The sequence below is a fragment of the Mytilus californianus genome, unplaced genomic scaffold, assembly GCF_021869535.1.
Source record: "Mytilus californianus isolate M0D057914Y unplaced genomic scaffold, xbMytCali1.0.p SCAF_3, whole genome shotgun sequence".
Classification (NCBI taxonomy): Eukaryota; Metazoa; Mollusca; class Bivalvia; order Mytilida; family Mytilidae; genus Mytilus; species Mytilus californianus.
In genome coordinates this window covers 81,566,129-81,582,736 of record NW_026262679.1, presented here as the reverse complement: position 1 = coordinate 81,582,736, position 16,608 = coordinate 81,566,129, and the positions used below count along the sequence as shown (strand labels likewise).

The following is a 16,608-nucleotide window of genomic DNA, read 5'->3' as shown; positions in this document are numbered from 1 at the left end:
TGTGTCCCAGCAACATCTGAATAAAGCTTCAAAACTTCTGAGGAAACCCATATTTTATATAAAAAACATGATTTACTATTAAAATCCTTGATAAATATATCCCATAATTCAAGATCTAATCTTGCTTCAGAATTTAACTTTGTTCTATAATGTGGAGATGTATGACCTATAGTCAAATCAAATAACATGCGCAAGAAAGCTCTACCTGGAATAATAACCCCGCAGGCAAAATTCAAAATACCCAATAATGACTGTAACTCTCTTAGAGCTACATTATGTTTACATTTGATTAACTGAGTAATAGTGAAATTTTTTGATTTTTTTCCTCAGGTAAACGAGCAACCATCTGTACGGAATCAGTTTCAATTCCATATATTACAAGACAGGTAGTTGGGAGTTGTGTTTTTTCCATTTGTCATTTCTCTGCAAGTCACATAAAAGTGTGCAATGCTGTCAAACAATTATTAATAACAGATTTTCCTATAAAGAAAAAATCAAAGTTACAAAATATTTTCTAAGCTTCAAATAAACGATAATTCTTCTTTGAGAGAAATGAGCTGAATGACTGCATGTCTAAGCTCATGCAATAATCTGATCCTAATTGCCCTTCCCAACAACTGGCTAATACACTTCCTTATTTGACCATAGCATACACTGATCATGCAGACCTTGACCTCATGATGTAAAATACTGCCCTAGACCTCATGTGGTTGATCGAATAGATAGAATTACTATACAGTAGATATTACTTAATCCTCAATGATAATCTGAACTTGCAAACAAATTTTTTTTTATTTCCAATGAATTTATGTTTTAGATATTAATGAATGTTCATCAAACCCTTGTGAAAATGGCGGAAGTTGTACAGATCATGTCAACAGATACACTTGCTCATGTGTACAAGGGTATATTGGATCTAACTGCCAGACAGGTATGTAATTACATCCTGTTGTTTAATACCATCATGGTTTGTAGTATAAACTTAGAACACATGAAAATAACAATTTATAAATATGGTCTGTCTAATGTGCTTTCCTCAATTTACCTTTATCAGGAACGGTGAAAATGGGCAGTAATGGAACCCATTTTCAATATTTTTCAACTATTCAAGTACTTCATCAATAATTCTTAGGAATTTGATCTTCAGTTGTCAAGTTTTTTTGTGAGTCTCGATTGCTCTTGCAATTATCTGTTTTACAAGTAGTCAACAAGGAACGTATTCTGGCATACTGAAGTTTTTTTTATCGCCCTCACCTCTCCAATAAGCCGGCTTTGTCATTCATCTTGACAATAATTTTGTACACGGCGTTTGGTTCAATTACTACAAGCTTCTTTTCGATTTTAACGCTTTTTGTGAAAGCCTTTTCCACAATTATAATATTTCAGTTTAACTTTCAGAAATAAGGAATGTTTAATAAAAGCTCATGTTTTTAAAAAGGAATTATACGAAATGTGTTTAAAATAATAATAACAATGTTGCATCAATAAAATTCACATCTCTTTCAATTTTAGATTTCAGATAAGTTATTCATGAGCAAAGGAAATAATCCCTAATATATTTTAACTGCTGAAAAAAGGAATTGTACTTATCATGCGCTCATGCTGTACCTGTTTAACTATTTACCGATTCATAAAAAAACACTTCAAATGTTACTTATAATACTTTTTTTGTGAAACAAGTACTTCGACCCTTTTCTTCTGGGTATAAAAATAATTTCGGTAACATTTTGTTGCTTTTGAAACAAATCTTCATTTCAAAATTTTTCATATGATTAAGAGATAATATAAATCAACTCAAGATATATCTAATTTTCCAAAATCAGTTTAAGTCATTCCAGATTGATAAACAAAAATATTTAACCGAAAAGGAGATGGATAACCATCACAAATAACTATTTCATCAATGTTAAAGAAAGAAAATAAGAAGCACGAACATTTATTTCCAATTGAAACAAACATCGTTTAGATTATTTCAGAAACACGTGATGTGCGAACGGACTCATATGATACATTTCTTACTACAATAGAATCGGTTTCGCTACTGGCTGACTATCATTCAACGAAGGAACCATCAACCGAATAGCCTTTGATTCCGTAATGATGTAACTACGCCAGCACCAGTTGGTATACCGTTATTGAACATCGGTTTCATATATGACAACGAATATGTTCCTAATTGTCGAAACGACTGTGTTATATTATTGAGTTTCTTAATGACTGATAACTAAATCCATGTAAATTCTAATACTTTAATAATACACTAAGACATGATTATAACAACTGCTAGAAATCCCCAAGATACAACGTTATATTTAATCAGTTAAAATGTCACTAAATCAGGTAGGCGGTACTAAAATTAGATGCACGTGTAAAGATAAACAAGTAAAGTAAATACAAATGATTGATATCATTACACACTGTTACGTTAATTTAATAAAGTTACCGCATTATCGATATTTCTTGTAAACAACAAAACGTCGAAAAGCCGTGTCAAAAGTCATCAAAAATACTCTTCTCATAATGTCTTGTACGCCAACGTGCATTTCGTCTACATAAGACTTTTCAGTAAGTCTATAATCATAGCAAGTTGCAGGCAAAACTGATTACAAATTTGAAGAATACTGGAAAACTAAAAATTTCTATGAGAAGTTTATTTCTAAAGTTCGGCAATTTCTGTCATGCAATGGCAGTAGAAAAACAATTGCGTTTCGAATGATTTACGATTTAATGAATACTTTATTAAATACAATGATAACACCAATAAGAAATCAATTAAGAAAGGATATACTGATAGATATAGAAAGAAAAACGTAGAATAAATTTACAAATTACTATGAAATATTTAAGTAGATCTATGCATGCATACCTGAATGTTTGAGGTGTAAATGACAAAAAAGAACATAAAAATAATAGATACTTTAAGGTTAAATTTGCCTGAGAGAGAGAGAGAGAGAGAGAGAGAGAAATATTTTTTTTTTAAATTAGTGATCAGAATACTTTAAAAAAAAGCAAATCAAAGCATAAATGTTTTATGACTTTTGCAAATGTTAACTAACAGTTCCATGGGAGCACGTAGAGCATCAAGTTTCATAATATTACTCTACGATGGTTTATCGACAGACAGGAATAACGCTGTAAATGAGGCTATGTTAATAAACTCTATTGGTGAACGTATCATCACTGCTGCTGTTGGCCAGTCTATATCATACTCAGAGTTGTTAGTGATTTCAGAGAAACAATATTACACATTCAGCACATCATTTTTGGATGATATGTTGAATTACATTTTAAAGGTAACTGTTCCAGATAATTGCACAGTCAGGTAGTACAGCTTTTAAATTCCAATATTATATGTAGTCAATCTATGATATGGTATTTATAAGTTTGCATTGTTTTACATACATATACGTCAAATGAATTATATTTCTTAATACGATCTCATTCACCTTGAAATACTAAGATAATTTAAATTTTTGACAAAATGTTTTTTGATACGACTATGCAGTAGGTAGAATTATTTTAACGTGCAGAAACAAAATAATACACAAAAAGGTCAACACACACATTTTTTTTTGCTATATTACAAGATCAGTACAGAAGCATTGATATCTGAGCTTGTGGTTCACATGGGCGTCCGTTCGTCTGTCCGTATGTCGATTCTTGTAAGCGCTCTCATGTGTACAATTCTTGACAATTTTTTATGAAATTTATTTCACAGGTTTATATCAGCAATGAAAAACTTCGAAAATCAGTACCAAACAGCATTTAAAAAGAGTTATGCTCTTGGAAATTTAATGTATGTGGAAAATTGCATTGTAAGCGCTCTCTCTACATTTTCGTGTAGAATTATAATGAAATTCATATCCAAGGTTGATAAAAGAGCTGTCTTGGACAATGTGACTAGTTCAAAAAGAGGCTCTGATCAAATATTTTTACATGAGCTATGTCCCTTGGAAATGTATACTCCCTAAAAATGGTACAAGTGTGCAATTCATGCCAGATATTTGTGAAATTTATATCATAGGTTTATATCAATATTCTTTCGGACGATTTCTTAAATCAGTGACGATCGATCAACTATTTTCAAAAGAGTTATGCCCTAAGAAATATACATTATGCAGAAAACTGCATTCTTAGAACTCTCACACCAACATTTCTTGTAGGATTATTATGAAATTCATATCAAAGGTTTATATTAGCAATCAGCTGATCAATTGTTTTTACAGGAAATGTAATTTATATTGAACATTGCATGATAAGCACTCTCACACCTACATTTCTCGTCGGATTATTTCAAAGGCTTAATTTAGAGAGGTCTTAAAAGAGGGTAGGCAAACCTCTTTTATAGGAAATAAAATGTGTATGGAAAATAATTTTGTTAGTGATCGCATGCCTTCATTTCTTGTAAGTTTTTTTTTTAAGTTAAAAAGATCCATATATTTTGTTTAAAGTTATTGCCCTTAAACAGAAGCAAACATGTGCAACGCGGAGACATTGGAATGAAAGTCTTTTTTCTTGAGGAGTTGCAAGATTTTTTTACTACCTCTGAATAATTTCGAAACTCAAAATGTACAATACTTAAGACTAAAATATCATTGAAATCATGCTAATAATAAAATAAAGCACTGATTGTTCTATAAGGACATACAGTTCCTTAGCAACAGATAAGAGTTGTAATATAAACGTATCATACTATTGCAGTGGTCACGACATGTATAATATATTTCATTAGGTATGCTCGCGGTTAACTATATGTAACAACGACAATTTGTTCAATTTTAACTTTTTACAACTTTATAAATTCGTTGATCAAATGATGCTATTATTAAATACCGCTTCACAATAAGTAAGCTCCAAATTCAAACATTTTTATCAGATGAGCTTCCAGAAAATGTCAAGATGGAGAAAAAAAATAAATGCACTGTTCATCTGATGTATTTATTATTTTTTCAACCCATACACTCCTTTTACAATGCAGTACTCGGTACCATACCTGTTCGTACACATTTCAAAATAAAAAATGTTTCGTTCTATTGTAATTCTGTGAACAACTAACTTTTGGTCCTGTTAAGAGATTGTTATCATTTGCACTATTTATCTGTGCTAAATATAATCTACTTGGAAGCGCATGTATATTTTCGACATTAAAAGTGTACAAAGGTAATCAATTCATGATCACTCACATCTCTAAGATTGAATGAAAGAAAAGCAGGATAAATGAGCAAAGGTTGGGTTCTCGAGACATCAATTACGTGGCCAGTAATAAGTATTATCAAGGAGGTTATATGAGAATACAACCTCCTTGGTATTATAAAGAAATGACCAGAACAACAAATTGTACCTGATATTTCTAAAATTTCAGTCTATTTTTTGGCAGCCGTGAATTTGACCTATTGACCTGTAAATCGATAAAGTTCTTTCCGTTCCCCATATCTAGATCTCCCATCTATATATTTTAAACAAACAAAGAAAACTCGAATGCGGAAACTATTTTTTTTTCTTCAAAAAATTCTTTTTCAAGTAACTTTGAACTTTGATATTTAATCCAAAATCTAAAAGCGTCTTTCTCTTTCCTATATCTTCAATCTGCATAGTTTTGGTTAACATAAATTGTCGAAATATATGCGCATCTGGTGCTGTAGATTTTGTACCGTTAATTGCATAGCATTGTTAGATTTATCAAACATGGGTGAATGGTAACCATCGTACATTTTACAGCATTATTGCAGAAAAATTGTCCAAAGTGAAATATTCCTTAATGAATAAATTCAGCAATAATTGTGCAATAACCACTTTAAAGTATGACAAAACTTACAAAAAGAACAAAGTCTATATCAATGTTTATAAAGATAAGTAAACCAAGGAGGTTGTATAACATTTTTGAAGCAACATTTCACTGTGAGAGAAATATACATTAGAATGTATTTAAACCTATATTACTCTTTAGGATACCCTTTGTTACGACTTTGATTAAAATCACGATGACTTAGTTTACGACGTTGAAATATTTCTAAGAATACATGAAATTGATAATGAAATGGCGAATCGTTAACAGTGAAGATCAGATGCAGTGCCTCCTGATTATGCTTTATTAATATTAATATTAATATATATTTTATTTATTTGTAGTTGATCGAATGAGAAAACCAGAAAACAGACTGAAGTTACTATGAGATTCACTGTAAATGCTTTTCTCCTCGGATCCCCCTTGCTTGATGTATATTTTGTCGCCTTTGTTAAGTTCTAATACCATATTTAAAGTTCCCGTATTATAACCAATTTGGCCAGGATAAACAGCTACTGTCTTTGCGTTATTTTTCCATAAGAAGACACGAAGGACCCCATTGCTTGATGTCATTACGGTGCATGAAAACTGGTACACTCCAGGTTTTGGGGCTGTGTATACGCCGGTAATTGGATCATAATGTTTTTGTACGTTCGTCCAAACTTTGTCAAACTTTACAAGTTCACCAACTCCTAAAGTTTTAGAAGCAGTTAAAGAAGCTGCAAAGGCCGAAAATTCCTCGTCATGATGATTCATACCTGTATAGAAATAAGAATAAAAATCGACATTTTAAAAGTACACAGGTAAAGATTGAATAAAAAAAGGCTTAGTTAATTAAAATTAAAAAATATGGAGAAAGAATGTACTACATTTAAGATAGAACATTAATTACATTAAATCATTTATTGGGTGTGTATATTTTTGTGATTGGGTCTTTATTTCATGTACTGTAGAAGGATAAAAGCACTGAAGAATATTTAATTTATTTTTGAATATATTATTATGTGCATGAGAAAACTATTTTCATTCGTATATATATATATAAAGGCCTAACAGATTAATCAAAACACTGTTAAAGAATTTTCACCCTCAAAATCGGATGTACACACAGATTTGATTTTAAATACATTTCTCGAGAGACGAACTTACAACCATGACTTAAAAATCAAATATGTGTGTACAGACCATTTGGAGGCTGGAAATTACTATCATGACTGATATTGTTCGATTAATCTTTTAGGACTATATAAATCATAATTTTGTTATCCTTGCATCTAAAGTAAATCTCCAAAGCTATAATGTGTAAGTTGTATGCATTTGTTAATACACGTTGCATGTATATATATATATATATTTTAAAGTTTTTCTGCAGTTGTTTACAATAGTGCATCAATAATTATATTTCACATTACCTTAAAACTTATACACAGCCTTACAGAAATATGAACAATGTTCTGTGATGAAATTATATGGAAAAATAAATGGAGAATGTGTAAATGGGACACAGATGATGCCCCAACTTGCATATAACGTTATAAAGGGGCATAACTCGAGAACGGTAAAAGTGACTCTACCCAAATTTGAACTTGATCTGTATTTTGTAATAATAAGCATTGTGTATAAGTTTCATTACATTTGGTTGATGCAAACTAAAGTTCAGAAACCAATTTTGGGACGTATGTACGGACGGACAAGGGTAACACTTAAAATCGTTTAATGCCCCCTCCGGTGACGTGGGGGGGGGGATACAAATATGAAATATTGTTACAATACTATTTTTATATATAAAAAAAATATTGTTTTGGCTAAGCCAAATATGTTGGAATATATCCCGATTTCCACAACTTAAAATTCGCAGATTGGTTGATTTAAAGATCCGAGTAAAGGGTCGCCACACAGAAGTTTCTTCCTTTTCCTCAAAAAGGTAATCCGTAAATAAAGCACACCGAGGAGGGAATAAACTACGTACATATTCCCTGCGGAATGTTCATAGATTAAAACAATTAATTTCTTTTAGTGAGGTAAATCTGTGGTTTAATATTTTACCTTTTGTAAAACTGATATTCACTCCGGCTTCAGTGTTCAAAAATCAACAAAACCATGTAATTACGTCATCAAAAGACAGATATATATACTTTTTGCACAAATCATGCATATTTAGGACTCTTAAATTGCCGAATTACACATTTCTTTTCTTTTCACGTTTGACAAACTATCAAATGTCATTGATATACACATCTTATCAAGTTCTGAATCAGATCTGAAATCTGAAAGTGTGAGAGCGATTTTTCAGTTCTATAGATGTAAAGATCGATATAAAATTGATATGGATGATATATAATCATTAAATCATGTTAGTATCAGATGCTTAATACACGCGTACGGTCGATTTTGTTGAATAATTTGATTGGATGATTTTTGTAAGTCCAGTGATAACTATTACTATGTGTATAACATGTGTTGTAAGTCCAGTGGCAATTATTACAATACTAAGTATATTCCACGCTTCAATCCCGATCGTGATATATTTTATTCCTATCAATCTATTTGAATTGTTCGTAACATGTCTAAACATGATTTAACTCGAGAGATCGATACTTCATTTGTTTAATTTAAATTATTCTTTTTACATAATTTAATTCTTATCTGGAAAGATAGGTTACTTTTACACGCAGGGTAACACATGTAGTATCGTAAAGTAATTAGAACATTTATAATCTTCATAGGTGAAATAAAGTAATAAAAATCTTTATCTGTTCGATTTGTAGATATAACACTTAAAGGATCATAAAAATGCAATCATCTTTTGCTATCTCCTTTATCGTATTTGTTGATTTTATCACTTTGATGCAGTCATGTGTGTATTGTAGTTCATTTGGTATTCATGAATTATAAACTTCGTATTTTTTTAGGTTTTTTTTGTTTTGATTTTTTTGGGGGTCCCTTCTTCTTCTCCTCTCCCCTCTTCTGTTCCGGTTATTTCGTCATTCTTTTTTATGACCTCATTACCTCTTGTTACATAAATCGGTACCGAGAAGGGCGTATGAAAACAACCAGTACACACTACAAATACTATGATTTGGTGGTATTACACCTTGAAACATGAAAACGTTGAACCAAAATAGGTCACAACTAATTATGTTATTTATTGATTAAAACATTACGCTTGAAGTCTTAATCATGTTAGTACAGAGCAGTGGACTACCAGTCATTAGCATGTCAGTCTTAAAAAGATGCACGAGGGATATCTTTGTAAAGGAACAATCCCTTCCGTCATAGTTGCTTTGGTAATCGTCCTCTTTCTACTATTGCAAATTGTGATAAATTGATTTATATCACTGTTTTCCTAACGTCAATTGGCAAATATGTTATGCATATTGGGCACAAAAATAATTTTTAAAATAACCCATAAAATATATGGTGAAAACGGATGCCCCTTACGTATTTTAAATGTATGATTTAAATTATATACCATTCATGGTATAGCTGAGGTGTACTCATGACTGGTTTTTTTTTTACCTTTTTTAATCTCGTTTAATTCTTCACGTAAGGCATTTTCGTCTGCTCTAATTTGGTCTATTTCTTCCCTGCGGGCTTTGTCTTTTTCTATCATTTCTTTACGAAGTAAATTAATTTGCTCTCTCGTCGATTCTAATTCTACTTTCACTTGCTTAAGTGCATTTCTAGTCGATTCCAATTCTACTTTCAGTTGTTTAAGTTCCTTTCTCGTCAATTCCAATTCTACATACACTTGTTTAAGTTCCTTTCTCATCGATTCCAATTCTACATGTACTTGTTTAAGTTCCTTTCTCGTCGATTCCAATTCTACTTTCACTTCCTTAAGTGCTGTTCTGGTCGATTCTAATTCTTCTCTCACTTTCTTTATTTCATTTCTGTGTTTAAGAAACTCGTCTTTTATTTGGATTGTTCTTTGTACTGCAGTGTTTACATAAAATGCACCAAGCAAAATAAATACAGACAGAAGCAAAACAACTAAATAATTCTCCATTACTGTTATGTTTCAAATTATTAGTAAAATTCACGGGTGACTGACGTTGTTTAAATATCGTTTGCACAAAGAAGTTTAAAGTCCATGAGGGTCTGGCTGGGTTGGTCTTCAGTTCTGTATTCTTTAATTTGTTAGCAATTGTTTCTCTTTTCTTTATTTTCCCCATTATTCTCTATTTTTTTATGTTTAAACATCCATTATTCTCTTTTCCGATAACGATTCAACCGTTAGTTACATAACTGGAGAATTCCCTCATGCCAATCATGAGGATCTCCGAAATACTATGACACAGACACCAGGTCATGCTAGAACCCAGACCGAACCTGACATGAATGATTCACCAAGAACAATACATACACAGACAAGTGGACTAGCTAGAAATATGTCCATGCAGACATCTCGCATGTCCATTGCACCAGGACGGTCCACTGGATCTCGTGGCAGTGTAAGCCGCGGCGGTAGCTGGTAGTTTTGTAATCGTTGTATTCTATCACTGATGGCATTAATGTCATCCTGTGTCACCATACTCCCTGGATACTGAGGAAATCCATTCATCTGTGGCTGAGGATTGGGTGGCACAGGTAATGATCTCATGTATGGTTGTCATATCCATTTTGTTCAGGTATACCGTTCTGTACTGGTCCATTGGCGGCTGGTCCAGGTGTAGAAAATCGAACGGGGGATGGTCGATTTTGTACACTTGACAAAGGTCGCCCTTCATATGGTGTACCAGTACGAGAACTCTGCCTAGATCCCAAGTCATTTGGACTATCAGGGCTACCTCCCTTTAAGTTCTTAACGTCATCCATTAAGTCACGGAGACGTCCATGACGAGAGTTACGGACAGAGTCACCTTCTGGGAACAATTTTATTCCAGTTTGAGTTCCTTGTTCAGAAATAGTCTGTGTTCCAGCAGTTCCTTGTCTGCCCTCATTTTAAAGAGCTTGAAGATCAGACTGAATTGTTTGCAACATGTTTTTCTTGACAGATGTATTAGATATCATTGAATCATCTGTAATCCTGGACTATCATTTATCATCTATTCTTTATTTTTTGTATACCCATTTTTCTTTAATTTTTAATCCATTACTCTTCAAGTTTATTCTGACATCCATACCTTTACGTGGTATGAAAAATATACCTCAAGTATGCGATAAGATTAGCCGCCCTATAAATATCAGGGTTCAAAAGCATGAGAACTGTTTTTTTTTAAATCAACTTTATAAACTTTTTACGTCATGATATAAAAATTCGCTAATTTTTAACTCCAACGTATCTAACAAAATGTAATCACGCCAGAATCACATCTAACATTAACTCTAAAAATAGAAACAAACTATATTTTCACTTTCTATTAAAAGGAACCAATCATTTTTCAAGAAATTTAGAACCGTTTGACAGCTAATTGGAAAAAGACGAACCTCCCCTGAAAAAGAGAATTCTGCTGAAAAAATAGGTAATTTTAAATTTTAACAAACAATCTGTATTCCTATGTGAACCAATTGTGCTTCTCTTCTTGTCGTATTGTTCCTTCATTCATATGAGACAGACCTCAAACTGGAGCTCCTTAGGAAGAATGAACAAAAATAGCGTTATCCTTTAACTTTAACGTTCCGCTGATAATTTCCGCTTCATAAATAGTTCAAAGTTTGGTGACTATGTTAAACGCATCTACCACATTGAACTTGAAATAAAGGGTGACACAGATACAGTTAAGTCTGTCTCATTTCTTGACTTACATCTAGAAATTGACAATGAAGGTCGGTGGAGAACAAAACTTTACGAAAAAAGTAATGTTTTCAGCTTTCAAATTATGAACCTGACATTTCTATGTAACATCATTCCAACAACGTCTGCATATGATTTATATATGTCCAAGTCGTCCAGATCCAGATGGAATTATCCTAGTGAAAAAGTTAAAGTTATTCCTTCTAAAATTTTACGGACACTTTCACGAGTTGGTTGACCGTTATAGAACGTCTTTATGTTCTTTTTCTGTGTCAAATACATTTTCTTTAATCAAAGAATTGTTTGTTAAAGTTAAAGGCCTGTACCAAGTCAGTAATATGACAGTTGTTGTCCATTCGTTTGATGTGTTTGTGCTTTTGATTTTGCCATTTGATTAGGGACTTTCCGTTTCGAATTTTCCTCGGAGTTCAGTATTTTTTGTGATTTAACCTTTTTCTAGAAGATATCTTATCTGAAGTTAAAGAAGATCTATAAAACTGTTGTAAAAGAAAAATAAGATATCTAGGGGACTTTCGAAAAGGTCCAATTAAAACAGCAAACACCATGGCTACAAATAAAAATTACCAAAAGACAAACTTCATTAACAAAACACTGCAGCACAGAAAACTACAGACTGAGTAACACGAACACAATTCAAAAACTTAGGTGCCCCGAAAGGGTAAGCAGTTCGGCTCCAAATTCCATGCAAATACGAATTCGGTGATAAGCCGCTATCTTACAATCGAGGTAAAGAGGATGGTTGTTACGACACGTTGAACATATCTGTAATCATCTGTGACACAAGATTTTCAAAGCAGTCAACCAAATCATGATTACGTTCCTAAAACTTTGGAAGGGATGACTTAAACTTTATCACTTGGAACCCTTGATGAAATATCTTCCATGTAAGTTGTATCAAGGAAATCATGATAGACACACAAGCTCTGGACCGTATCAACCCGAAGATATCTACTCCATATAGAGGCGCTTTTGGAATGATGCTACACAGAAATGGGAAGTTCACAATAGGAAAATTAAAATCATCTGTTTAGTCATAATTTTTTAGTTTTTAATCGAACTTCGTTGTCAATTTAAAGATATAAGTCATGAAATGAGGTACACGTATCTGTATTTCTGGCATCCTTTATTCTAAATTCATTGTGATAGATGGAGTCACCAAAAAACTTTAATTAATCAGCCTACGAACGGGTTTACAGAAAAGAGAAAAATGCGTCAATTAAAAAAATAAAAAATTGAGAAGTACGGGGTGCAAAATAGATATATTGGCATAAATAAAGAACTGCATCAGTATAGTGGGAAGTTAAGTTATAGGATAATGCCAGCTTCTTTTTATTTTTCTAAAGAAGGCCTCCAAGAATAACGGTACAACTTGGTAGGCAGAGGGGAACAGTAGTTTCCATAGGGATGCCGATTGCATGTTGAAAAATACGCCCTCCAACCGTACAAAAATATGATGTCAATAAAAAAAAATTCAGTTAGATTTGTAGTGAACTTTTAGCTCGAATCAGAGTGGTTTTGTACAAGGTATGGTTTGTCTTTGCATGAAAAAAAGATACTTGTATCTGCGTTGGCCATTCTGTTGTAACATGCTTGAACTATTTCTTTCAAACTGTCTTTCAGTTTAGAATGAGGAACACTAGGGTAAAGTCGAAATCTGCGCAGCCGCCTTTAAAGAATATATTGATGACTCTGGTGACAAGTTGTCAACACAGGACAAAGAATATGTATCCAAAGATTCATTCAAATGGTTGGATAATAATTCTCTGGCAGAGAAAGAGGAATATGAGGAAAAAAAGGACGAACTAAAGAAAATATGTACCCATGTCATGAAAAAACGTTTTGGATGTAATACATGGTGAAAACTCAGGGACATTGTCTAGTGCGCATGCCATATAACCTATAACGCTCAATCACAATTTTTATATGAAATATATAGTGATAACTGTAGAAAATGTTGAATTGGAGCCACGATTAAAATTTTACAATAGTATTACACTTATACTCAAAAAGAAAAAAATATTCTCTTTTCGGTGGTCAAACTTTCTTTATTCTCAAGTGCATAGAAATTGCTTCTTTCTTCAATAAAGTTGTATACCCTACTGCCAACGCAATTCAATGGAGAAAAAGCGCAAAACGCATGGAGTTGGAACTTTGCATTAGCAATTAGATTTTTATTTAAATATTTGAAACTGCTTATAGTATATTCATGATCATGAATGCTCATGGACTAAGAATATGTAAAAACAAAGATTTTCGAGCAGAGAAAATTGCTTTCATTTTGATTTGAAATTGAAGAAAATCCTATTTTGCGGGTCATGTTTCGGCAAACCTGAAAAATCTCACAATTTTAGATTTCAAATTAGTTATTCATGAGCAAAGGAAATAATCCCTAATATATTTTAACTGCTGAAACAAGGGACTCGTACTTATCATGGGCTCATGCTGTACCTGTTTAACGATTTATCGATTTAGAAAAACACTTCAAATATTATTTAAAATACTTTTTTGTTAAACAAGTACTTTGACCCTTTTCTTCTGGGTATACAATTAATTTCGGTAACAATTTGTTGCTTTTGAAACAAATCTTCATTTCAAAATTATTTATTTGATTAAGAGATAATATAAATCAACTCAAGATATATCTTATTTTCCAAAATCAGTTTACGTCATTCCAGATTTATAAAAAAAGATGTTTAACGGAAAAGGAGATGGATAACCATCACAAATAACTATTTCATCTATGTTAAAGAATGAAAATTAGGAGCACGAACATTTATTTCCAATTGAAACAAACATTGTTTAGATTATTTCAGACACGTGATGTGCGAACGGACTCATATCATACATTTCTTACTACAATAGGATCAGTTCCGCTACTGGCTGACTATCATTCAACGAAGGAACCATCAACCGAATAGCCTTTGCTTCCGTATTAGCATGATGTCACTACGCCATTACCAGTTGGTTGCCTGTTATGGAACATCGGTTTCATATATGACGACGAATATGTTCTAGTTGTCGTAACCACAGTTACGTCCTCTTTTCTTCGAAAGTGACATACAGAATTAGACTTATCACCTAATTCGTACTTACATGAGCTGCATGACGGGTGCCAAATGTGGAACAGGATCTGCTTACCCTTCCTGAGCATCTGAGATCACACTCGGTTTTTGGTGGGGTTAGTTTTGCACAGTTTTTAATTTTCTATGTTGTGTTTTGTAAACTGCTGTTTTTCTTTTTGTCGTTTTGTGTTTTTTCCCATGTAATTGTCAGTTTGTTTTCAATAATATTAACGGTACAAATCTTAAAGTTATGAGTTTGAATATCCCTTTGATATCTTCCGTCCCTCTTTTAAATGGAACAGTTTGTGTAAAACGTTTTACTTCTAAGAATTGAGTTTGTAGCTTTAAACTGATAGTTTTGTTGATTTTTATGCTTTCAAACATTTCATATTTGGGTGTTCTAAAGTAATAGTCGTGGTATACCTGGTATAATTCCAGTAACACGTGTTCTGTGCATAAAACGACATAAACGGTACCAATTTTACTGCATCAGTAGAGCATTTCGACAATTATTGTCCGAGGCCGAAATATTTGAAAATCCAAAACCTAATTCACACTTTAAGGAACTGATATAAAGGAAATGCATCACAATTTTTACATAAAACCCGATTAAGGAATCAGAGCAATGCACGATGAAAATAGATTCTTTACTTAAATATGAATTTCTGAGATTAATAACAGCAAATTCCAATAAAACAATATCCGGATTTTCATGCCATTTCCGTAATACACAGTTATTTACCCAGTGCTAGTTATTATATCTAATACTAATATATATATTTATATACAAGAAGTCCAACATATTTTTACGACAGATTATGATGAATGCCAGCCAAATCCCTGTATGAATACTGGATCATGCAATAACTTAATTAACAGCTTCAGTTGTGATTGTACAGGTAGATACGAAGGTGATGTCTGTCAAACAGGTGACTATTGTTGTTTTTATTATCAAAAACAAAACCTTAAAGCAACTGCAACTTTTTTTTACTTTTACTTTTTTCTTAGGGTTACCTTCTATTTCATATTTTTTAAAAACTATGAAAGACTTTCGGTATAAACTTATTACTAATTAAAGAAAGGAGACACTAACAAGAACATAAGAAACCGTAAGTCGTAGACACACAGACAACACCATAGTCAAAACGTGCTTATTACCGAGTCAATTAAAATCTGGTGGGTAGTTGTCTCATTTGCAAGCATACCGCATTCTCTTATTTTTATAAAGGAAAGCCGTTTATCATTTTATTATGCATTAAACTATACATATTCACAATCAAATGCGCAGAGAATGTATATTTTAAAACTTTGACACCATACTTATACATCAGAGATATGAGAACATTGTTTCAAGTTTCTTAGTTGTGGTTTTCTGCAGATTGTAGACCTGGACCGGCAGATATAGTATTCATTTTTGACACGTCTTCTAGTTTAGTGACAAATGTCAACAAAAGTTTAGATTTCATTACTGAACTTATCAATAGAATACTGATTGGTCCAGATGACTTTCAAGTGTGTGTAATCACACACGATTTTGAAACTAATGTCTTTTTCGATCTTGATGATCACAATACTGCATCTGGTATGATTGCCGAACTCCAGCATATTAAAGGGGAAGATGCCACCACATATACATTACCAGCATTACAGAAAGCAAAGGAGGTAAACATATAAATTATCTAATAACTGTTAATCTGTGATCATGTCTGGAAAAAGAAGTAGAGGATACTAAGGAAGCAATCAAAAGCCATAAGTCGAACATATTCGCTAGCAAGGGTTACGATCTAGTCCCCACCTTTCCATTGGTAGCAGTTGTAACTGGCTGCATCTAATCAAAAAGCGTCTTTAAGGTGATCAATTTCGTTTATGTAAGACTTTTCAGTAAGTCTCTAATCAAAGCAGGTTACAGGCAAAACTAATTACAAATTTGAAGAATACTTGAAAACTAAACATTTCTATGTCAACTTTATTTCTAAAGTTCGGCCATTTCTGTCATGCAATGG

At 32.5% G+C, this 16,608-nt stretch overlaps 2 protein-coding genes across 2 annotated transcripts in view; one reads left to right on the top strand and one right to left on the bottom strand.

Annotated features, from left to right (window-relative positions):
• Window positions 1-16,608, top strand: part of LOC127733658 (uncharacterized) — a 77,427-nt gene that overhangs the window by 57,956 nt on the left and 2,863 nt on the right. The window contains exons 28-30 of the mRNA XM_052242974.1: window positions 818-931; window positions 15,421-15,534; window positions 15,984-16,267. Of these exons, the coding sequence (XP_052098934.1) occupies window positions 818-931; window positions 15,421-15,534; window positions 15,984-16,267 (512 nt within the window). The remainder of the gene's footprint in view (window positions 1-817; window positions 932-15,420; window positions 15,535-15,983; window positions 16,268-16,608) is intronic.
• On the bottom strand, window positions 4,925-9,971 carry LOC127735204 (multimerin-2-like). The gene is made up of 2 exons (XM_052245330.1): window positions 9,305-9,971; window positions 4,925-6,543 (listed from the first exon to the last, which is right to left on the bottom strand). Exons 1-2 carry the CDS (start codon window positions 9,792-9,794, stop codon window positions 6,116-6,118), a joined length of 918 nt encoding a protein of 305 aa, XP_052101290.1. The 5' UTR covers window positions 9,795-9,971; the 3' UTR covers window positions 4,925-6,115.

Bases quoted from the DNA above. Each gene is read 5' to 3' on its own strand.
- LOC127735204 (XM_052245330.1), bottom strand. From the start codon at position 9,794: ATGGAGAATTATTTAGTTGTTTTGCTTCTGTCTGTATTTATTTTGCTT. The intron at 6,544-9,304 runs GTAAAAAAAAAA...ATTTCTATACAG, and splicing joins ATTAAACGAGATTAAAAAAG to GTATGAATCATCATGACGAG.